The following is a 24,264-nucleotide window of genomic DNA, read 5'->3' as shown; positions in this document are numbered from 1 at the left end:
AGGGGGCGGAGGAACCTCCCCGGGGTGAAGCGGGCACGGAGGCAAGGTCTCTCTGGTAGTCGTTTATTTGAGGTTATTTTTATTAGAAAGCTGTTTGAAATTCAAGACAGAAAAGCCGATAAAACAGTACTTCAGAACCATTAGACTAAAGGGAGGTGAAAAGTGATTTCAGCAATGGATTACGGTTTCTCTTTTTCTCTCAAAGCGAGCTGCCATAGAAGTAATTCTGTTACAGACTTTGCAGCATAAACCGATATGCCAGCTCTGTCCGGAATCGGAATTTATGCTATAGAAACAAATAGGCTGTATTGGGAGTTGGCTGTGGTTTGGCGAATCTAGTGGTTAGAGCACCAAGAGTGAGGAAGAAATTTGGAAAGCTTTATTCATGCACATTTGCCTTGAATGGCATCTGATGCTGGTAATCAGTAGCCCCCAAAGGCTGCAAAATGTAGCATTTAAAGGCTTGAGAGAGCTCAATTTCTTTTTCAGTGCATATGAAATATATTTTGCTATAAAACTCACACTTCTGGCATGAGGAAAAGTGAAATATGAAGCTTCGTTGTAGGGATATTACAGGGCTGTGCTTCATCAGCTCCTGTGTGCTCTGCAAGGTATCAAAAGTGGCTTACAGGTTTTCCTGTAACAAATGAAGCTCCTGCTGAAGTCACTTAGAAACAATGGACAAGGGCAATGTGAATAATGATGCTTAGAGTCGCAATGAAAGTCAACAGTTTGAATCTATACTTTAGAACAAACTGACAGGAGAAGTGTGTGATGTGCTTTCAGAATTATCACACAGAGGGATTTGATCTTTTGTTGTTTTCCTCTGAAAGAGGCATAAGGAACAGGAATAAAATGGGTACTGCTGCTGACTTACATGGCAGTCATGTATCTGGTACATACAAGCACTGAAGCTTGTTAATGAAACCCTGGCATGCAGTTCTGGGGTATGAACTGGCTTTGAGGAAGTTTATATATTGGTTTGGATTAGTTGCTTTTGCAAAGCTTTCTTACTGAAGACATACAATATGGTGGTCTGGAAATTACTTTGTACTGCTGATAAAGAGCAAAGGTTTTGAACTTTCAAGAGCTGAAAAGAAAAAGCAGCAGCACAATAACCTGTGGACACTGTGTAAATCAGTTTCGATAACCATAACCCTGCATCTGACATCTGAGCATTTAATGAATGGAAACTGGAGCTGCAAACTAGCAATGTTCAAAAAGCAGCAGGAAATCATTCTTACAGCTTTGACAGGGAATGGACAGCTGTGTTTTCTGTCCCTGAATAAGTTAAAGACTTTCAATTACGAAGATGCAGAGAAAATGGCAAATATTTTATGTAGCTCACAACAGCAGGAACCAGCAGAAGAGGCTCTGTCTCTGGATTCTGTTAAAACCAATAATGGATGCATAACATGCTGATTCCCCACTTAATTACACCAATAACTTAGAGAGCTAAACCAATAAATGGTATTATTCTGTTCCTGATACGCAGTGCAGGTATCCCATATACCTAGACAGCAGTAAAACCTAAGAGTGTAAGCTCAGAAAAACAAATGCACTGTTCAGAGGAAGAAAAAAAAAAACCAAACCCACAAATCCAAAACACCTCAGCAGAAAGTAAGGCTGTTTGAGGCTGAATTTATAGAAAGATTATTTTTTACCACTTTTTTTTGTTTGTTTCCTAAGGCACTTAGATGGTTTTGCACTTCTGGGGGAGAGAGGGGCTGGGGAAGCAACAGAATTTTCTGCAAGCTGCCTTTTTTTTATTCAGTGCATCTCAAAAGCAGGAGTGGGCATCTTCCAACTTAAACAGTGAACAAAGAAAGGAAACTCTGGTCTGGTCATTGCATTGTGGTGCTACAAATTTGAGGAAATAAAAGCAATTATACAGAGATGCTTTTAAGGATAACTAAAGTACTGCTGTTAAGAAGGGGAATGTAACAGAAGGAAAGAGCTTTAAGTAAATTTCTCTCTCTGTAGGGTGATAATCTTGAAACCCTAACCACTGGCTTCCCTACTGTGCTCTTTTGACTGGTTTCCATGGAAAGATGTCTTGCTCTGGATGGCAAAAATGACACTATACAGCAGTTTCTTCTTTCTGTCAGTATTACCTAGGCAGAAAACACCCCAGATGTATACTATCCCATTATTGATTTAGAGCAGAACTAGTTGTAGGGACAGTCTCAAGTGTACCTGGGACCTAGGAAACTGCTTTGACTATGTCAGGTGTCTGCTGTGAGGAACTTACCCTCATGGATGTGCTGCCAGTGTCATTCTCCCAGTTAAGCCTTTCTTGGGAAAAGACAGCAGCAGGTCAGGGCCCTATTTCCTGCACTGATGCTTGCAGTATAAAGTCCCATGCCCTACTTTCATGTGGCATTAGTTGGCTGTGAAAGGAATGATACAACCCTAACTCTTCTGTGGCTTACAATCTAATGTCTCCCTCTCAGCAGGGCACCTGAAGCTAGGCTCAGAAGCTGCTCAGCTGGCAGTGCCTGCTGCATACCCAGCATTTAGTGCACAGCTGTCTCAGTGTCACAGGTCCTGGCTGAACAATTTGAAAAGTCTGTGTGAAAGACAGCAAGATGTGTCCAACTGGATACATGGAACAGCAACAGGCATTCCAATCCCAGAAAAGCTAGGGTAGTTTGAGTTTCTTTGGGGAATGGAATATCATCAGGGCTGTCCCTTCCACAAAAATAAGCATACTGGAAGGCACACCTTTCCTGAAACCCCATTTCTTTCCATTGATAAAGACCTCATGGCTTGGAAATGCCAAGTCCTGTTAGACATGGTGGACCATTTCCATGAGACATGTAGTTTTGCTGAACTTGTCCCCATCGTGTGTGCAACAACTGCAACAGAAATCTGAACTAGTGAGAGAGAGAGACAGAGCTGCTCCGTGGATAGTGTCAGCAAAGAGCTGTTCTCCGAAATGGTGAATCATCTTGAGTAAGCCAAATAGGAAGATATTCAGAGCCTTTGATGTCATTTATTTTCCCCCTTCTGGGGGACAATCTTTCTCCCTTCTAGGCTGGTTTTGAAAGGAACATTCTCTTAGGAATAAATATGATAAATAGAAAAATAAAACTACAGAAACAAACGATGTAAACGCAAGCCCTGAGGTATTTCAAGCACACAGTGAATTACTGTCGTTTCTTTTTGTCTCCTGACATGCAATCTAAAGGTGGCAGTAAGAAAATCTACTTTATGGCTCTGTCAAAAGGTCTCTTCTTCCTTCCCTGCCTTGCACCCGCAAGAAAGGGTGAGAGGTTGAGGTAAGTGTCCCGTGGAAGCTGTGATAGTCACAGAAGCAGAAGGAGATGATTTTAAAGTGCTGTGTGGTCTTTTCCCCGACCAGTTTCGCTCTTCAGTTGGCTTCCACAGGCCAGTGAGATTCTACAGAGGATCTGACAAAGTTGCTGCTTTTCTGGATATAGGCTCCACTCCTGCACCAGCATGTATAGCACAGAGTCTTGCAGGATAAAGGGACTTCTGAACAGAGGTTTTAGTGGCCCCTTTAACTCATATATATATCTATTTAATTCTTGTTTTGGAGTGTGTCTCAGGCTGGCTTGGCAAGCTTGAGCACACTTCACACTGCAATTGCTCCCAAATGACCACGTTATCTTGCCAGCTTCCCACCTCTTTCCCCCTCTTTCTTTACCTTTCTCCCCCAGAACTTTCTGCATGTGCATGAAGGGTCCAGTCCTAAAACCCCCCCGAATCCAATCTCTGTGTGACAGTGAAGTCAATAGGTCTACTCACATGAATTAAAAGTTGGCTGGAGCAGGCCCTTGGGCATTGATTAATGTTTTAAAATAAAGTCCAGTTTTATTAATTCTACTCTGTTGGGGCTTTGGAAAGAACAGTTACAAAATGGATTATAGAGCTTAATTTTTTACAATGGCATTTGTTCCTCTGATAATTCTTGGCAAACAGGGGCTCAGTACAAAAGGGTTTCAAGCACTCTGTACCCCTGGGTGTGTGTACATTCTTGCATAGTGAGACTCTGGAAGAACTGAGCATGCAAATGTGCACACACAACACACACTCACCTAAACAAGGGACTGTATGTACAGGTACCTGGTCATGGGCACATACATTTGTAAGCAGAGATATGCATGTGCTCACACAATGTAAACTCTTAATTGCACATATACAGACATTAAAAATCAAATTAGTCTTACATGCACCTTGGTTTCTTCTCATTAAAAAGGAAGTTTTTACCCTTTTTTTTTTTTTTCCCCCTTCATGTCAGTTTTTACTGCAACTAATACAATTCACCTGCTCATCTAATGGGATATTTTCCTCTCAGTATGTTAAAACACTAATTAAATGCATTACAGTTATTAAAACTGGGTAGAAGAGCACTTCTTGTAAAGCTTAGTCTGGAACTCCTGGAACATAGTTGTGCAGTGAAAGTTTTAGATCATGTCTCTTGTGTTACGGATCACACAGCACAGAACCATGCTGAATATCATGCCAAAGATCTAGAAGAGAAGGGATGCAATTTAAGGATCCACTTACAAGACAGGTATAACATAGTCTGCATATCAGAACAATCTGAAGGTTCTTGTGGCAGAGTAGCAAGAGACTGCCTCCATGTACAAACCCCAAGATATCAGGCAGGTAACATAAAAAAGATTTCACTGATACTCAAAGCTAAGATTTTTATCTGCTCAAACTCAGAGTTTAACCTCTTTTTGTTTTAAATCTTAAAGGCCACCATAACAACCACAAACTTTAACAGTATTACCATAAATTGCACTGGTATCAGTAACTCTGACTACTGCTATGCACCAAAAGGTTCTGAGTTTCAGAATGCTTCTACAAGGAGTATTGTATACACAGTAGAGTAAGAGCATTGTGGATTTACAGAGGAAGCTAAGCTCTTAACAGTTGCTACTCAAGATCAAGATCAAGATTATGGATCGAAAATAAAACTCTGTGTGTGTTAGGGAGCCAGTTAACTAGAGGGAATGTTACAAGCAGAGAACTGGGGGTGTTGCCAGAGTCTCCAGAAAGTTCTTTTTTTTGCCCTAAGTTGAATCTCCAAGGCAGTTAGCAGCTATCTCGTGAGGCTTTGTGAAGGGGTATGAGCAGTACCCCGGTGTTCATACCCTCTCCCCACACCCCTCCCCAAGGAAGGAGACAGCTGACCAGTCACACCCCACACAGGCATGTTTCTGCTGCTAAAGAGGTTATCATTTCATAATTTCTGCTGTATCTGAGGTGGGAAACCATAGAAAAACTGTTCACATTTCTACTGTGTCCTTGTTGAGCAATGAGGTTACAGGAACTCTGTCCCACCCACGTTGCTGTGCTGTATTTCTGAGGACATTCACATTTTATACACATGACAGGGGTCTTTAATCCATGGTTTTTCTTCATCTGCTTTTAAGTGTTCACATAAGTCTGTGAACCTCCTGCTCTTTAGAGCAGCTCAAGGTGCATTTCTTTACTAACATTCTGGCTCCTCATGCTGCTTCAGCCTGGAGCCTGAAGGATGTAGTGGCACATGCATGCTGAAAAATGCTTTCTGTTCAAGCCTGTCTTTGATAGAGACTGCCCACTCCTGTCATATGCTTGCAGCAGGGTGACATCTATTGGTCACAGCTCTGTCCTCAAGGAGCAGACCTTGAGAAGACAGCAGTACGCTCTTGTGGGAGAAAGTGGCCTGCAAGAAAGGTTATCAAGGCTTTGGTGACACAACATGATGAAACAGTCACCTGTGCTAGGGGCTGTGTGTTTGGGGGAAACAATGCTCTTCTCTAAACGATGCAGTTTAAATCCTGTCCCTTTAGCAACATTCATACTGATCACTGCGCCTGTGCCCTAGAAAACCTGCTTAGAAACTGTCCTTCACACTGAACCAGGTGCTGTAGTCAGGATTTTCCTGCACAGCAATTTCTGTACAAGTGGAAGGTGCTCTCTATTCCTTATGAAGCCTAGGGAGCAGATCCTCAAAGGGCCTAACTCATCAGTCTGCAGCTGTTTTGGAGTAGGTGAAATGTTGCTCCAGCCTTTTGCTTTCAGTTTGGTTCGTGTGCACTCTGCTTTCCTAATGTTGTAGCAAAACAAGACTGCCATTAGATACTTTGATCTCTGTTTAAGGACAGGAGAAAGAACTGGTGAAACCAAGTCGTGCAAGTCTGCTTGTACTGGTGTGGGACAATTCCCAAAGGGAGAATACACTGAAAGTGGTAAGAATAGCTGCACCCTGCAAAACACTTTCCACAAAGATGTGAGTAAGGGACAGGGTATTGGGCTCAAATGCAGACTTGAGAGTAAGAACATGGATTTACTCACTGTGATGCCAGCAATTGCAATTCCAACAATTCCAAGTAAATGCAGATTAGCATCAATTACATTCTGGATTTCAACCAGGCAGTTCTATCAGAAACAAAATGGAAAGGTTTACTCCTGGAAAAATACACTCCCATCAACTCTGTCAGCTCTTCTCACTAAACAACAGATGAGCTTGAAAGACACAATTGCAGTCACTGTCCTAATGCTTGCATCTATGCCTTGTGTTCTGTTAGGCAATTTTACTAGTGAGACAGCAGCACCTCTTGCCTCTACAGGGTGGCAGTTACAAGTAATTTTGTTACAATAAGTTTTCCCTGAATTGAAGCCCCTTCATGTGCTAGGGCATGCCAAATGAGGAAGTTTGGCCATGCAGGCTGACGTGGTAACTCACAAGCAGGTTCCACCCAAGACAGAAATAACAGTATCTTCTTAACACCAACAAAGTTTCTAGCCAGGAGCCTGCATGCATTATTAAGGCAGGCGCTTAGGACTACTGTTCTGCTAGGTCCTTCTCACTTTTTCTTTTCAGAGGATGTAATATTGTCTCAGCCACCCCAGGTCTGCCACAAGCAAGCTTCAGAAATGAGGGCTGAGCACGTTCAACATGACCTCCAATTTATCTTCTGCCTCCACTGCTCCATTTTATATGGATTTCATGCTGTAATTTGCAAGGTTAAAAGGAAGTTTTCCCTTTCCTTTACTTACAGAATGTTTCCAATTTTACTAAACAACAGACATCAAAAAGTTAGTAGAACAAGCAGTAGTGAGGACACTTGCCTTTGGCAACTGGATGTTCTCTGGGCAGGGTAATCCCATTGGTTGGTCCATGTTATCCTTACCACAGCAGTGGAGCTAAATGAGAGAGACAAAGAACAAAAGAAGGGGAAGCCATAGATATATTTTTTTTCATACTGAAAGTGGGACAATAAACAACTGAAAAAGAGACAATGCAGGTCAAGTCATAATTCCCTGCATTAACTGCTACCTCTGCTAGAATTACAACTGTGTGGGCCAAACCTGTCAAACATCAGTTTCAGTTTTCTGAAGGCACAGGAAAAGAGAGAAATTAGCAACAACAACTTGCAGGAGGGATTTTTATGATAGTATCTCAGAACAAAGCAAACAAGTGGATTTTGGGAAAGCAGAGCCCTGGCTTACAAGCAAACAGGAGCTGTTAGGAGGAGAGACAGAAAGTTCAAAGAATGCTTACAGAATTACTGACAATGCACAAAAGCTGCAACAGAGAATGCTAGATTCTTTACTTCTGACAAAACATAGTGCTGGCTGGGAGACAGTAATAAATCAGGAGTGTTTCAGAGGATTTGTTTTTCCTGTTTGTCTATCTCCCACAAAATGCTTGGAATTCCTCTTTGGGTCAGAAATAACAGCTATGGGAGAAGGACAAAAGGGTCCGAGGTTGTGAAATGTTTGTTCTAAAGAACGTGGGAATGCTGCAAGGAGCAACAAAGCTTGAGCTTGATCTCTGTGGGAGGCAGTCTAGATACAAGATGGGCACAAATAAGATTCAGGAGGTCACAGGGTCTAATTCAGGCACTAACTTTTTGGGTGGCCTGAGCTGAGTCATACATTGTTGATTCTATGATTCTATGTGCTTTTGGTTCTTTACCTACTTGGTTCAGTCAGTAGCAGCATCTCCCACATTGCAGATCCTGGGACACAGGTCACAGTTCATTTTCTCAGCAAATGCAGAGAGATTCAGACCTTTCCACCTCTCCCTGCATTTGTAAATATTAGTTCTTGGGCCACAATAGTCATACCTTCTGCACAACACAGAGCAGAAGCATCAGATGAAATCTAAAAGCCTGCTCATTTTCACTTTCAAAGGTAAGGATCACTTGGGATCTGAAAAACCACGATTCTGACAGGTTTGTGTGGCTCTGGCTCTGTTTTAAGTAACAGCTAGTTTTATTATTTCATACCTCAGTGGAAGGCATTCCAAATTTTAAAGGGTAATGTGACAGCAGAGCAGTAGTGCAGGGTATTAAAGTTCAGGAGGACTACTCACAGCCACGTGTAAGTGATAGATGGTTCTGTTGACCTTCCCGCCTGGGTTTTTCATATAGTCATCATAAATGTCTTCATAGATTTTCTGGGCTTCCTGTATTGCCTGCAGAAATTAGACTTCCCAAGTGAGTGGCAAACAAGTCTTACCCCCAGTCCAGTGCAGATTGCCAGCTTCTGTCATCAAACTCCAGAGCAGAAAATTAGGCCTGGTAAACTGAAGTACCACAGCTGGAAAGGTAGGAGGGTTTTATGGCCTGACTGCGTTCAGAGAGACTCTGCAGGGGTCTGAATGTACATACACTGTAGTCTGTGTTTTGGTTAAGAGTTGGACAAGGTTAGTGCTTGAATGCATTTGCCCTTTTCCCAAGGAATACCCTCTTATCATATAGTTCTATTTGATGTTCCTTGGGGGTGTACTGTTGAACCACACCTACAGGTTTTCTTTAATAGAGGGAAGCAAACACTGCATCTGATCTGGACTTGTGATAACACAAACTGTCATTGACTCCAGATAAGAATGTCAGAGAGTCTTCCTGGGAAGTCTGCTGGAGAGTTTTCCTATGCCAGAGCCAGGCTGCAGGTCTGTTGGCACTGGAATTCACTGCTGCCCCATCATTACATTAGAAGTTGCTTGCTACTTACAAGTTGCTTGCTACTTACCACTTTCTTGCCTATAAAGGCAAATACTCCAGCAGTGACCTCAGCTGCAAATATCACCAACAGGCAAGCAAAGAACTGCAGAGAGAGAAAAGAATGTCACATTAATACAGCTGGCACAATTCTGCTTTATATGAACTGTCAGTCAGTCCCTCCTCCTTGCCCAGGCCTCAACAGCCCACACAGTGATTGCAAGACAGATGGTAAGCAGGGTTTGTAACAAGGGTGTCAAGTGATACTTCTTGTAATATGGAAACACAGGTGGCAGTGGCAAAGATGTGACTCATGTGGTAGTGTCAGAAAAGACAGAAGGTAGTTCCAAGAAACATACCACATGAGACAAGAAATAGAACTTCTTCCTGTATGGAAGCTCTGTAATATCACAATGCCTAGAGACCTTAGATTAGCCAGTGAAAGAACATAAGACATTTGAAGGCAGTAAAGGTCTTTCCACTAATGACACAAAGCATGCTCTTGAATGACTGCAGCCCAGGCCCTTGAAACCTTTTACTTACTGCTCCAAGTAAGCACTGAGACTCCCGCGCTGCTCCGCAGCACCCAAAAAATCCAACTGTGCTCATGAGAGCCCCTGCTCCCACCAAGACATAGAGTCCTGTGAAAAATCAGAATCAGACAAGAATTCAGGGGCTTTCTTCCCAAAGTCTGCTACCTCGTTTGTCAAACCCACACATTTGTAAGTACCAATGCTCCCTGGCTCTCACAAACAACCCCTGTTACACAGAAAAGCTTCTCTTGCAACAAAAGGAGCCCAAGGATTTCTTCAGAATTCTTGGAGCATCTCATGAAGACAAGTGAGAAGACTTCCAGCTCTCAAGTTTACTGTCCCAAGGGCAGCTCAGTGCAGGAAGAACATATACCATATACCATCCAGAACTACCCTACAAAGCTTCAGGGATGTATTGGGTTGAAATTAGGGGTGTCAGTATAGCCCCATACAGAGTTAAAGATCTAGGACCCTAGCTGTGTTCAGAACTTGACAAGAACTGTAGAGGCAAAGGGAATATTCATCTCTGCCACCTGTAAATCTGCTAGAAATACTCACATTCAGCAGAGGGTTTTGTTTGTTTGTGGGGTTTTGGGGTGGGTTTGTTTGTTTGTTTTGCATGGGCTTTATCTAAGACAAAAAGAAACTAGAGCACAGAAACTTGCCTCACTGCCAACTTGCATGCTTGCTCTGTGCTCAGGCAGTATATTCATTCATGTGCAGTGCCAGCTCCCATCAGACCACAACCACCGTGTTTGTGCCTTGTCTCTGGGTACTATGCCAACCAAAGTACAACAGGCTCAGTGCAGTTGCCTTCTAATTGTAGTCTTTGTCTTGTGGGCAGCGTGAAGGACCTGCAGGAATCTGCCATTTCCCTCCTGCCTTTGAGGGGACACTAGAGGGCACAGTGAGCCTTGCTCCCGGCTTTGACTACACAAACCCTTAATGAAGCCTTTCCTATCCTCAGTTACCAGGTTAAACCTTATCATTATTTAGGATTAACAGAGCTGCTGGCGTTTACTGTCAGCAAGATTTGTGTAACTTAGACTAGAAAGCAATGTTTGCAATTAAAAGGCAGTTTGCAGTGATTGCTAGGAAAATGGAAAGAGGAACCAATATCATCAATGTACAAGTGCAGGGCATCTAGGTCTTCTGCCACCTAGATGCAGCCAGCTTGGAGAAGGCAAGCTTCTGCCTCTTGCCCATCACTGGTGCATCACTGTCCAGTCACTGCCTATCAGCCAGATATCGAGCCCGACTATTGTGATCCTTCTCTTCCCCTCCATCCTTGTCCCAGTACCTTTCTTGTGCCAAGGGTTGCTGCTGAGGATCTCAGGCTGCTAAAATAGCCATGAACCAGTTACAATTAATATGGCTTTGCCAGGCCTGTGGCACCAGACATATGGGATTTGCTGCTGACTGGGCTGGCAGTTCATGTGCTGTGTTTTCTGCATTTTTAATCTTCAGCAGCTTGGGACTTAGAAGGACTGAGCATTCCTCAAGCTACTGTTTGTACACATATCCACCACAGAGTGGGTTGTACTGAGGGAGGAGTATATAAAGATCTAGATGGCTCAACAGAAAAAGGTCAGCCCCTCATGGAAGATAAACGGAAAAAAACAAAACAACTTCTCTGGTGCACAACCAAAACAGCCATTTCCTGAGGTCTCCATGGTAACAAACAGCATGCAATTACAAAGATGTTTCCTGGACCCTTCTCTGCATGTTGCTCCCTACTCCAGTCTCTGTAATACTTCTCAAGCAACTTAGCAGAGACTTGCTGATGAAGAAGACTGGAAAAAAGTCTTCCCGTTCCTTTTTGTTGCTTAGCCCTCGCAGGGATGAAGCTCTCTGAGGCTCAGGGGTGAGACCACTTTGAGGAATTTGGATTTGCTTTTGTCTGACAAACAGACTTAACATTTCGCTTGCATGACTCAGAGCTAAACCGCTACCTCAATCAGAACTTCCCTTTTAAGGCGTGTTACAGGAAAAACTCACACCACTCACTAAACAAAGCTCAGCTTGCTGTGTGTCTGGCCCCACAGCTGAGCCAGCCAGAGTTTTAAAATCACCTTCTTCCATCTTCTGTTCAACAGAGTTCATTCCAGACTTTGCCTCTTCTCAGCCAGAGACTAGCAGTTGCTGCTATTCAGAGAGGGCTCAAAGAGATGACACTTAGAAAAAGTCCACACAACTAAAGATGTTTTCACTTGGCTACTGTACACACACACACATAAGCTTTCACACAGGAATGAGGCACTTCAACAGTACCTAATAACAACATCTCCCTTCTGGCTGAAAAATAGAGCATGTAGCAGAAGGGAAGCCCATACTTCAGCCATTGCTTCCCTCTGCAAAGAACAGATCTGGAATGCAGCAAAGCAGCAGCTTTTCTCTATGTATCTGATGTTTGATTCATCCCATGGGGACAATAATTACTTCCTGAAATGGAAATGCCACATAGGGGTATTCCCTCTGAAAATTCCAACAGGAGGGATTCCCATTTTCTAGCAGACTCTGCTTTGCATTTACAAGGGGAATTCATAGAATCATAGAATGGTCTGGGTTGGAAGGGACTTCCAAAGGTCATCTAGTCCAGCACCCACTGAAGTAAGCAGGGACATCCTCATCTAGATCAGACTGCCCAGAGCCCTGTCGAGCCTCAATTGGAGTATCTCCAGGGATGGGGCTCCAACCACCTCCCTGGGTAACCTGTTCCAGGGTTCCACTACCCTCATGGTAAAGAACTTGTTCCTAAATTAAAGTTACCTGGAAGTCTCAGAGCAACCTGTAGCTTCCAACAGTGAAGGATGGCAAATCCACAGCTCAGTAGAGATCTGTGTTCATGGCACAGTTTTCCATAAGATACTGTTCCCTCTGGGAATAAGCACATTGCTCCTACTGGGGCTGTACAGTAGACAGTAGATCTGCAACCTCAAGGAGGATAAATGGTATTGTGTGTGTCATTTCTGGATGAATGAAACTGTTGTGATCAGCAGTGAATACAGAATTTCATCATTTTAGACTAGGTAGAAGAGAAGGATGAATCTTATAGCTGCTGACTGCAATATGTCTTTGTGTGTAGCAAGACTGAGGGGGGGATGAGCCCCATTTTTAGAAAGATGATGTGTGAAATCTGCAAGACATCTGTTCTTTGCTCCTTGGAACAACTGAAAACTACTCTGAAGGTAACATGCAAATCTATACATCACTAATCTGAAAGGAAATGGTACCAGTCATTTAGTCTGTCACATCACTTGAAGAGACTAACATCTGTACTGCTAGAACCAGAGTCCTTCCCACTGCAAAGAATCACAGCAGGCAGAAGTGTGCACAATGTTTTGTGAACAGAAAGGAAACACTGCAACCCAAAATAGGCAGATAGCAATCTACTGATGTGAACATTGAACCCATTATTATTTCAGACCATGCATGAACCATCATCACTGCCACCAGACACACTCCCACTGGCTGCCTAGGCTGGTGGAGATCTAATTTCAGAGTCTGGCATAGAACCCACTCCCAGAGTTGTTTATTGTTTGGTTGGGGTTTTGTTGGTTGGTTGGTTGGTTTGGCTGGTTTTACTCTGTTTTGTTTGGTTGGTTGGTGGTGAGGGTTTTGTGTTTGGTTTGGTTTTGTGATTTTGATTTTGTTTGGGTTGGGGTTTTTTTTTCTTTTGCTTTTTAATCTTACTCAGGGCCTTTGAGATCCATATCCCTGTCTAGAGCCTACTGCAAAGAGCAGGAGCAGACAAGCATCCACTGTCTCTCTGTCCAGCTTTACTTGCCATGAGTTTCTTGTTTACCTGGCTGCTATGGTCACTTTCCATTTTAAATAGTTCTAATTTTTCCTTTTATACCAAGAACAGAGCTTCTTGTTTTCTCAGTGGAATATGAACAGTTGGCAGCTTGTTCAGTGTGAGTTCCTCCATGGAGAAAACAAGAAGCTCTGTTCTTGGTGTAAAGGATCCAGAGGCAGTGACCAGAGTAGGCTTAGAACCCAGACATGACTTGAAGAGATGATCCTGAGGTTGTGTGTGCATTACAATCTGGGAGGCAAAAATGCTCCTCCACAGAAGGACTGAGGCTGTCAAGCCCTCAGTAGGGCACCAAGGAACCTGTAGTGCAAATGCAGCATTAGAAAAGATGAGAAGCACAGGCAGGAGGTGGCAATGACAGGCCAGACAGGGACAGTTGTGTACATTGCACATGGTAGCAGAGCCAGCTTCTGAGACAGGCTTCTTACTAGAGATGCCCATCTTTGTGTTAATAGATTTTTAGTATATTTATGTATAAAATGTATCTACAAAAGTGGAGAAGCGAGGCAGAGTGCTCTGAAAGAAGATGAATTTCTGGAGAGCTGGAACATTTCCTTAGTCTGAGCATAAAGCACAGACATAATTACAAGTCTTGTATGAATTTGACAGACATTTCATGGTTAATCTTCCTGGAACCACAGAGGCATTACAGATACCAGTCACGCTTGCAGGCTTCTGCTGATGCACAAATCCTTTCAATTTAAAAGCAACCTCACTGTAATGTGACATCCCAGTCCACTGCCTCCCCCTTCCCACACAATACCAGCACTTGTTACATGTCTTGCTCACATGCATCTCACTACCCTAAATAATTATGTCCCTAATTCATAGAAGATAAAGTATGTCAGCTATTACCTTCTGAGTAATCTGCAATGGCTCTGTCCTTATCTACTTAAGCCTAGAGCAAACTTCACTGTGTCCAATGTAAGCAAGATGCCTGTGTGAGGTGGAGCTGTACTATTGCAGCTGAACTTCACAGAACCCTGCGGCAGTGGATTCTACAACTGAATGATTTAAACAGTGTAAAAAGCTTCCTAATATGGAAGATGTTCACAGCTCATAGGATGATAATAATCTTTGTCAAGCTTCTCAGTACTTTTTCTAGTTTTGTTGCATCCTCTCACACACAGCATTGAAGGCACTAAGTGCACTGGAGATTTACACAATGACCTTAAAACTTTTCAGTGGAATTCTAATTTCCTCTCTTTGTGATTGCTGCCATTAATATGCCTTATAGACTGCAGCTGAGCAGGGTACTTCTGCTAAGAGCAACTGACAGTGAGTCTAAGACCATGTTTCTCTGTAGTTATAGCTAATTTACAATCTGTCAGTGCTTATACTGCTTAGATTAATTCTTACCACTTGAGGTCACTTTGCTTTATAAATGCTGTATTTTATCTCTCTTTTTAATATTCAACTCACTTGGTGTTCTGGAATCACAGAATCATAGAATCAATATGGTTAGAAAAGACCTAAAAGATCATCAAGTCCAACCTGTCACCCAAGACCTCATGACTAACTAAACCATGGCTCCAAGTGCCACATCCAATCCCCTGTTGAACACCTCCAGGGATGGGGACTCCACCACCTCCCTGGGCAGCACATTCCAGTTCTCTGTGAAGAACTTTCTCCTCACCTCCAGCCTAAACCTCCCCTGGTGCAGTTTGAGACTGTGTCCTCTTGTTCTGGTGCTGCTTGCCTGGGAGAAGAGACCAACCCCCACCTGGCTACAACCTCCCTTCAGGTAGTTGTAGACAGCAAGAACGTCTCCCCGGAGTCTCTTCTTCTCCAGGCTAAGCAACCCCAGCTCCCTCAGCCTCTCCTCATAAAGTTTGTGCTGGAGGCCTCTCAATCTTTTCACAATTCTCTGCAATCCTCTCTAGATTAGGATTTTTCCATGCAGATATCAACAACAGTTACACACTTCTAATGTTAAATGCAGAGGCTCCAAGCCAGCCCAAACAGAAAAGAGAGTATGACCATAGTGCATTCATGGAACTCTGCCACCCCCACAGCAGCAAAAGTTAAGGACTCTGCAGATAGCTCTCTTTACCCACCCAAGTGCAGATAAAGTAGGTGCTGGATCACAAGAAGCCAATTCAATCCAAACCCTCTCTGTAGGTGATTTTGAACTGACACAAACCAAAAGGGAGCTAGGGGCTTTTTTTTTTCCCTTTCTTTCCTTTTTTTCCCCTGTTATTTTTTTTTCCAGCAGACAAAAAGCTTTCCTCTTAATAGCTTCATAGCAGACAGTCCTGTTGTATTTCCACTCTGTCAGAGTGAAAACCACTTTAGGGAATGGCATCCAGAGCACAGTTAGTCCATTTAAAGCGAGTATATGTGAAGAACAAAGCATAAGAGTGAAAAATGCCTGAGCCTTCCTGGAGCTGAGAGTGCTGCTACAACAAGAGGAAACCTTGAGTACTGTGTCCAGTTCTGGCCCCTCAATTTAAGGACATTGAGACTCTTGAACATGTCCAGAGAAGGGCAACAAGGCTGGGGAGAGGCCTCAAGCACAAGCCCTACAAGGTGAGGCTGAGGGAACTGGGATTGTTTAGCCTGGAGAAGAGGAGGCTCAGGAGAGACCTTATTGCTGTCTACAACTACCTGAGAGGTGGTTGTAGCCAGGAGGGAGTTGGTCTCTTCTCCCAGGCAAGCAGCACCAGAACAAGAGGACACAATCTCAAGCTGCACCAGGGGAAGTTTAGGCTGGAGGTGAGGAGAAAGTTCTTCCCAGAGAGAGTTGTTAGCCGTTGGGATGTGCTGCCCAGGGAGGTGCTGGACTCACCATCCCTGAAGGTGTTCAAGAGGGGACTGGACGTGGCACTTGGTGCCATGGTTTAGTTAGTCATGAGGTCTTGGGTGACAGGTTGGACTTGATGATCTTTGAGGTCTTTTCCAACCTTATTGATTCTATGATTCTATGATCTTAATGTCTTTTTACTTCATGCAGGATCAGTGACAGCTCTATCCTTAGTCATCTGTGTCTCTTGCTACAGGTGGCTGTTTCTGGAAGAGTAAAAGTGTTGATCTGTGGTGCTGGACCCTGGCCTGTGTGTGGGCAGCCTGACCAGAATCAGATGCAAGTGCTTCATCACTCACTGAGGTAGGCCAAGGGAGACGCCAGGTACTCAGCAAGCAATACTGTCAGAGTTCAGCAATGCCATCAGTGTGCAGGCACCAGGGTGACTTGCAGCTGCCTAGAGACAGGAGGAAAGGGTGGGTCAAAGGAAATGGTGCAACTGCCAGTTCAGCTACTGTGTGGAACTGGCTGGCTTATAGACAGCAGCTACACATAAAGAGAGTGGGGTGGGAGAAAGGTCTACCCAGGAGGACAGTTTAACAGGCAAATAACATAAAGTGCATTATCATGCTTAAGTGATCAGTTAAAAAGGAAAGAAAAAATCCTCTTGAATCTCAGCATATTGCAGGTATAAACCCATCAGCCTGAGGTAGATGGACAGGTTATTCCATTAGGCTTAATTAGCTGCTTTTCTCAGAATTCTAACTTTGTGCTGGCCTTGCCTTCATTCTGCCAGGCAGAATGCAGACCCTTGGGGACTGATTGCTAGGTTTTGTGATCCAGCACGGAGACCAAAGGCTTTTGAACAACTTTCATTTTGAGTCAGGTTTTTTTAGGGAGATGGTAGTGGTGGTGTCATAGTAATTTAATCAGTTTTCCAGTCAGCACTTTTTGTTTTCCACTCAGGGCCATGACTGGCCTTTTCTAAACCACTCTTCCTCAGCTGCATAAAAAGAGACAAGATGACACGAGGGTAAGTTTGTTGTTTAAGACTTAAGTACAAACTAAAAGCTACTTCAAAGCACATGATGGCAGGACCATTTGATGCTCCTCATGTGGTATTGCATCTCAACACAGAGGCTACTTTGCCAACAGCTCTCATTTTAAAGGCTGATAGAGAGGCTATGGATTTTGGAAGGAAAATACTGTTGAGTAAGAGTGTAGTGCTTAACTCCAAAATACATGAATATCACAAAATGAAGCACAGGAGCAGGAGAGTTGCAGTTTACATGGATTTAACTGCTGGCCAACTTGTTTGTATGGGCACCCACTACTATGGAGAGAAACTACTAATATCCTTGAACTCCAGACATGACTTCATATCCTAAGGCATGTGCCATCTGACTGTACCTTTCAAAGCCAGAATGATCACTCATGCTCTCACAGACCCCAAGAAAAAGCCACAGCCACCCATAAACTTCTCTCTACAGCTGTTTTGGCCCTGTTGAATGCCTTAACCACAGACTGGATCATGGAACTGGAGCAAAGAGAATGTGACATAGCAGAAACTTTGTGATCTCTGGCTGTGAAGGAGAAGCAATGCTCCAGGGCTGCCAGTTTTGAGAAAGAGACATCCAGATTGACTCCTTCACTTTCATCAGGTTTTGTTACCATTCCTGATAGGACCTGTTGAGTTCATACACTGCATTTTTACTACTGCTGGCAGTGGTGGGACCGTCTGCACTTTATTTATTAGGTATACAGAGAGTTTGTCCTCCATGTTGCCCAAGGAACCTGGACAGAATTTCCTCTTCATCCACCAAAACAGGTGGAGAACAGGTATCTTGAACTGCCCTTTAAAAACTCCCTGGGCTAGTTTTCAGTTTAAAAATGCTCAACTTGCACTCAGCAGGCACTTTGTCTTCACTTCTGTGCTTTAGGGATGTTTAAGAACAGCAATACTACAAAAATTTAAGGCTCAGTTAATTGTGAGACAGCAGTGCTGACATCTTGGGTTCACATGAGCATCTCTCTTTTCCTTCTGATTGTTGCAGGCTTTCCTGCCCAGTAAAAACCCAACTTGACAGAGTCTTGGTGCAGGAGTCTCAAGAAGAACAAGAAATCCAAGGGAATTCCCTTTATTCTACAGATCTACAGACTCTTCTGGTCAGTACAGTGTCACAGACAGCTCAGATAAAAGAGGTAACTGCCCAGATTTGACCTTTGATAACTTCTTTGTTTGTTTCTCAAGTACAGCTAAGAATATATGAGATCTACTGGACCTGAACTGTAATAGAACAGCAAAGCTACAGTTTTGCCTCACCACCTGAAGCACAGTCACAAAAAAAGGTATAATGAGATGGAGTAACATAAAAATGTTGTCATGTCCACTACTGCAGTGGGTACTCCAAAAGCTAGGGAGATGCAAAGAGAGGATGTCCAATTTTAGGAGGCTGCTCCAGTGTGGAATGGAGTGGAGTGGAGTGGAGTGGAGTGGAGTAGAGTAGAATTAACCAGGTTGGAAAAGACCCCTGAGATCAACAAGTCCAACCCATTATCAACTAAACCATGGCACCAGGTGCCTCATCCAGTCTCCTCTTAAACACCTCCAGTGATGGCAACAAAATAGATGAAAATTGCATGGGTCAAAGAGTTCCAATTCCAACCTTTTATGTTGTAGGTATGTAGGTGTTATGTTGTAGGTTAAAAAACTGTAAGGTGCAATGGGGCATATGGATCACTGGACACAAAGCAGGCAACAGAAAACTAAGAACACATATGTGCTTGCCATCAACACTGCTGCCTGTAAGTTGTTCTCAAACCAACAAAAACATTTCAGTGGCTGGAAAAGATGAACAGGCCTTGTTGCCAAGTCATGGCCCAAACTATTCCAGAGGGCAGAAAAGACAGCTGGACTGCTGGTAAAGAACAAGGCTATTTAAGGAGACTCATCCTAGCTTAATGGAAAATGCAAGGATATAATTATCAATTATTCCAAACTAAACCAACATTTCAGATCCAGGAAAAAAAAAAGAAAATCAACTTCATGAGGAAGCACAAGAAAGAAGCTGGTTAGAGTCAGCTGGCAGCTCAGTCCAGGTACAACAAGAGCAGAATGTGGTATTGCTTAGAAGCAAGAAAATGAGATGTTTTCCACAAGATGGTGATTCTGGACAGTGCTTCAACCTACAAAGCAAACTCTGAATGCAGCTACACTGTTCCAAGCACTGACACAAAGCTGATTTGATCACAGGGGTGAGGGATATCACAAGGCAGCTACAAAAATGGTCAGTGGAACAGAGCTAAAGAAATGATTTTTAAATAAATAGTCATCTGTTTGTATCTCCAAGTCCTAGTGATGATCTGCCTTCTCTTTCAGCCCCCTGGGCAAGCTGCTCATTGTGTGTTGCAAAGTGTTCCGTCTTGAGAATTCCTGTGCAAAATTCTGGCTGTCCCCCAGAATGCAAACACACAAAGCCACATAAACAACACTCCTGAACTCTGTGTGAGAAGGGCCCAAAACACAACTGTCAAGGGGGACTCAGAGCTGAAATCTCTTGGAGGTGAAGGTCTGGAGCAGGACCATCCAGACACAGCCTTGTCTGCTGCAGCAATCCCACCTTTACTGAACTTGTCACCATTCAGTTACCACTGTCTTAGTCACAGATCACTAGCACCATCAGACTTCTGAATGGCTGCCCCATCAGATGCTCAGAAGCCGCAACAGCATCTAACATGATTTGTAATGAGGCAGGGCAGCAGAAAATGTTTTGTTTACCTTTAACCACAATGCTCCCTTCAGAGCACAATGGACTAAAAAGGGCTAAAAACTCCCCTTTAGAATTCAGTCAAAAGAGCAAGTTTAAAACAATTCTCAACATATTTATGCCCTGTTCTTCAGCACATCCTCTGCTAGCAGTTACATAGGACAGCATACAGCTCTGTAAGTACATGTGACAGCCCAGCAGCTGAGTGTCAAGGTATACAGCAACACTTCTACAAGAGCATTCTCCAAGACTTCCCAAAATTGACAACCCTGAACAGCTTCTGTAATGCCTCTTCAGGACTGAAGCAGATTAAATCTTTTAGAGATTTAAATACACATGAACCAAAGAGTGTGTTCTTTGTGCAGTGCAAAGCTGTGACATGACTGTGGTGCTTACTAACATCACAGGATGTATTACTTTCTGGGTTCTGAACATCATTCTGTCTTGTTGAATCTCCTGGGTCAAAAGTAAGTGAATGAGGCTAGGAAGAGTTCCAAAATACAGCACAGGAAATTCAGGAGGTGTACATTGGATCTGGAAATGAAGTTTATGATCTAATACGCTGCTGACATATCAGCTCAGATGTAAGAGAAAAAGTAAATCATATATCCTGGATCTCCATGTCCTTGGAGGTGCTACAGGGTATTCTACAGTAACCCTCAGGTTACTGAATGGTTTTATTCAGCCTCATAAACTCCCACAGACACTTTGCTGGATGTAACATTCTATCCATCTATTCCCACAGTACTGTACAGTCGGCTCTGTGCCTCTAGCCTGGTTGCATATATTAAAGAAGTTTGTGGTTAGGACTGTGGTATATCAGAGTCAAGATCTCCACTAAGAGAACTGGGGGTGTTTAAACAAACTGCAGAGTCCAGACAGTATTTCTGTGATGGGTAACTGACTGCTGCAGGACATCTTGGGTGAACTTCCATTCCAGCCCATCCTGTCAGCGTGGCTTGATAGACAAGGCAGGACTGGGTGTTCATTCACACCTGGCATTTCTAAGTGGTAAAAACGTTTGCACCAGTTGGATTTTATTGAGTCCATCTTCAGGGGTGATAGACTAAACCAGAAAAAAAATCTGACTCTTTTGAGGTGAAGGCATGTTAAAATTGTCTTTGGACAGAGAAAAGCAGTTGCTGGCAGTCCTAGACAACTTCTGTTTAAGAATGTCTATAGGTATGTAATACAGGTGGCATGACCAGAAAACCCAACTGGAAATCCTAGGGAGAGAGGGGGAAAAAAATATTAAATGCCTAAAATTAGATATGACCAATACCAATTCTGTGGGCCTGGGGAACTGCTTGATTCCTGCACAGGCTGGACAAACAGCTCTTGAGATGACTGAACAGTGTGTAGTTTTGTTTTTCAGCTGTGGAAAGATTTGCTCTGATACTTAAAGTCACACTGAGAGCCTCTGTGTGCAGGCACAGGGAGAAATGGTGAGGAAAAGTTTTACTGCTGGACTGGTATGACAAACATTCTGAAGCGACACTGTTGTTTTGTTGGCTGGCAGCTGCACAGAAAACTCTGGAAGGATATCACAGAATCACAGAAACATTCAGGTTGGAAACCACCCTCAGGATCACCAAGTCCAACTGACAACCCTACTCTACAAGGTTCACACCTAAGCCATATCCCCAAGCACCACATCCAAATGACCTTTAAACACATCCAGGGTTCCTGGAGTCTCTGACCCATCTCAACTTCTAGTACAACAGGATTAGCGCAATTCACTAAAGACACATGAGAAATGCATCAAATCTGAGAGAAGAGTTCAGGTAGGAAGTTGATGGCAAGCAGAGAAATGATCAATGCCATCATGCTCATGACACGCAGCACCAGAATGTCCATTTTTGTGTAGTTCAGCCCAGGAATTGTTTGCCTTCAGATAATTCAGTGCATAATGTGTGTCACATGCCCCAGGATGAAACCATGGCAAAGCTACTGTCATTGCAGGCACTTTAACTTACCCATGAAGAAATACTCTGGAGACCTTTTATCTGAAGCAAAGTCTGCCATAACTCCACCAAACCTCAGCCATAGACCAAAGGCAATGACAGCCAATCCTGCCAGCTGGAAGGTAAACAGACTAGTCAATACTTCAGTAACAATTACTAGAGAGGCTCAAAGAGATGTCATTGGCACCTTATGCTTTCTCGAAATCCCACAGCTCAGGAAGACACTGTCAGAAAACCCAGGAAGCATTTGCTGGTGTTTGATACCAATGAATTCCTGTTGTAGTGAGATGTACTTCCTTTCCTTCAGCTCTTCAGTGTAAAGTTCAGCTTCTGAACTTTTAAGCAGTGACTTCCAAGCCTTGTAAATAAGCTCATTTAGTCACACAAACTGGGCCTGCATTGCAATGGGGTGGTGGTGTGTGTGTGTTTGTGCTAGTGTGGGGAAGCGAGTGCCCATGAGAAGAACAGGCTGCAAAACCAATGAGGAACACTCTGCCCTCCTTCCTAACCCTCAGAACTCTACTGTAGTCAGGCAGTATGGAGGTGGCCACTCAGGCTCTGGAATCGAGGAGCCCCTCCTGTTAGTCTGGGCTTCTAAGTGCTTCTAGTAGTTGAGATGTGTCTGAAATGAATGCCCCCAGTTCTGCTGAGGAGATGGTTTCTCCTGTGTCAGCAAAAAGGCAGATAACAAAACACAGTAATTGTCACTTCTATGAAACAACATAACACAAAGCTTTGTCCCTCTCCTGACTTGCAGCTGCAGCTGGACAACATCACTCTGCTCCTACAGCTTGAGCACAGCAGCACTGTGTACCCGGAGCTTGCAGTGCTGTCACCAAGAGGGAAAAGCATTTGGTTTAACTGTGCTTCAAGCATAAAGGAGACAAAAGCCCAAAAATGCCTGCTCCAGAGAGGCTGAACAGGATTATTCTGTGGCTTCTTTTCAGAAAACAGTGGATCATAAAGAAAAAGACATTTAAGAAGATGACATTGCTAATTGTTTTACAGTGTGAAAAACTGGAAAGCTACTGGAAGGGAGAGCATGACATGAGGGAAAGCGAAAGGAAAAAGATGGCATTCAGTTGTGCTGTGAAACTAAGGAGGAATGAGGGCTTCATCTGAATCACTTGATGGTTCTGCAGTAGGCACTGTTCACTGAGACATTAGGGTAGCTTTCAGCAGAGCAAGTGCAATACTATGCAAGGATTTTCTCTTAGGATGAACTTGTAAACATGTGGCAGCCATTGGCTCGCTATTTGAAATTACTAAAAGGCATCATAACATCGTGAAGAAGCGTTCCACTGCATGAAATGCTGCAAGAACCTCTCACAGCCTCCTGTTGTTTGAAATGTTATGTTTGTTGAGGAAACGACCGCTGCTATGAATTGTCAGCTAAGAGAGATGCCTTTTGTCAGCAATGGCATCTTACGTCGAGCTCGTACATTCCAGGGTAGAGTTACAGCCTTGCCGAAGGAGCCCAAGCCGGGAGCGCGGGTAGGGCACTCCCGCAAGGCAGGCTCGGGAAGCCTGTCCCGCAGCGCTCCAGCAAGGCACCCGCGCCCCTCCCCAGGGCTCGGTCCCCCGGGCCCCGCCAGCCGCATCTGCTGCCCGCGCTCCCCCCCGGCGCCCCCAGTGCTGCCACGGGGGTCGCGGCTTTCCGGCCGCCTCCGCAGCAGGTGCCGCAGCAGGCACGGCTCCGCCCGGCCCCGCCAGCCCGGCCCGCCGCTCACCCAGAAGGTCAGGTTGAAGATGAACAGCAGGATCTTGATGCAGCGCATCCGCCCGCGCACGGTGCCCATGGCGGGGGCCGGCTCCGGCAGCAGCTCCCCAGGCGGCTCGGCCGAACTCGGCGGAGGCTCCGCGCGGGGCGGGGAGCGGGGCGGCGCCGGGAGGCAGGTGCGGGGCTGGGCTGGGTGCGACGCGGGGCGGGCCGGGGTCAGCAGCACCGCCGGCCTGGACCCGCCCCGAGAGGCGGCGGGGATGGCGGCTGGGGAGTGCGCGGGAGCGACCCGCGGCGCTAGGGCTCAGCCGGGCTTTGTGCCCAGAACGATGCCCGGGGGCCATGGCGCTGTCCTGAGGGGCCGGGGCCGCTCGCCGTAGGGTGGTGTTTTCCCGCGGGGTCTGGCTGCCCTGCCCGGGCGGGGCTCGGACGGCAGCGGCAGCAAGGGCGGTGTGGCCCCGGCTTTTACTGTGGGGACGGCGGCGGCCCCGGCTCCGGCTCCGTTCGCTCGCCCGGCTGCCGCGGACAGCAGCGGCTGTCGGGGACGGGCGGCAGGCGCTGTCACCATTTCATCCGTGTGGGCTCCGTAAAATCCCTCTCAGCCTTCTGAGCGTGGCATGCGTCTCATGTTTATCCCTTAGACACTTAAATTCTGCAGATAGTGGGGTGTGTGGCCACAAAATTCTAAGGAAACTTAGACTTGATGTGGACTTGATGGGGACTTGATGTGTGAAGTCCGAGGACAGCAGGA

General features: G+C 44.7%; 1 protein-coding gene across 1 annotated transcript; it reads right to left on the bottom strand.

Annotated features, from left to right (window-relative positions):
• Positions 1-521: 521 nt before the first annotated feature.
• Positions 522-23,725, bottom strand: TSPAN2 (tetraspanin 2). The gene is made up of 8 exons (XM_068159503.1): positions 23,524-23,725; positions 21,806-21,908; positions 9,513-9,610; positions 9,001-9,075; positions 8,342-8,443; positions 7,093-7,167; positions 6,316-6,399; positions 522-4,496 (listed from the first exon to the last, which is right to left on the bottom strand). Exons 1-8 carry the CDS (start codon positions 23,590-23,592, stop codon positions 4,431-4,433), a joined length of 672 nt encoding a protein of 223 aa, XP_068015604.1. The 5' UTR covers positions 23,593-23,725; the 3' UTR covers positions 522-4,430.
• Positions 23,726-24,264: the final 539 nt, after the last annotated feature.

The sequence above is a fragment of the Melanerpes formicivorus genome, unplaced genomic scaffold (assembly GCF_026170545.1).
Source record: "Melanerpes formicivorus ecotype bairdi unplaced genomic scaffold, bMelFor1.0.p_v2 SCAF_46, whole genome shotgun sequence".
In the NCBI taxonomy this organism is placed as follows: Eukaryota; Metazoa; Chordata; class Aves; order Piciformes; family Picidae; genus Melanerpes; species Melanerpes formicivorus.
The sequence above is the reverse complement of the archived record's forward strand: the minus strand, read 5'-3'. Positions and strand labels throughout refer to the sequence as shown.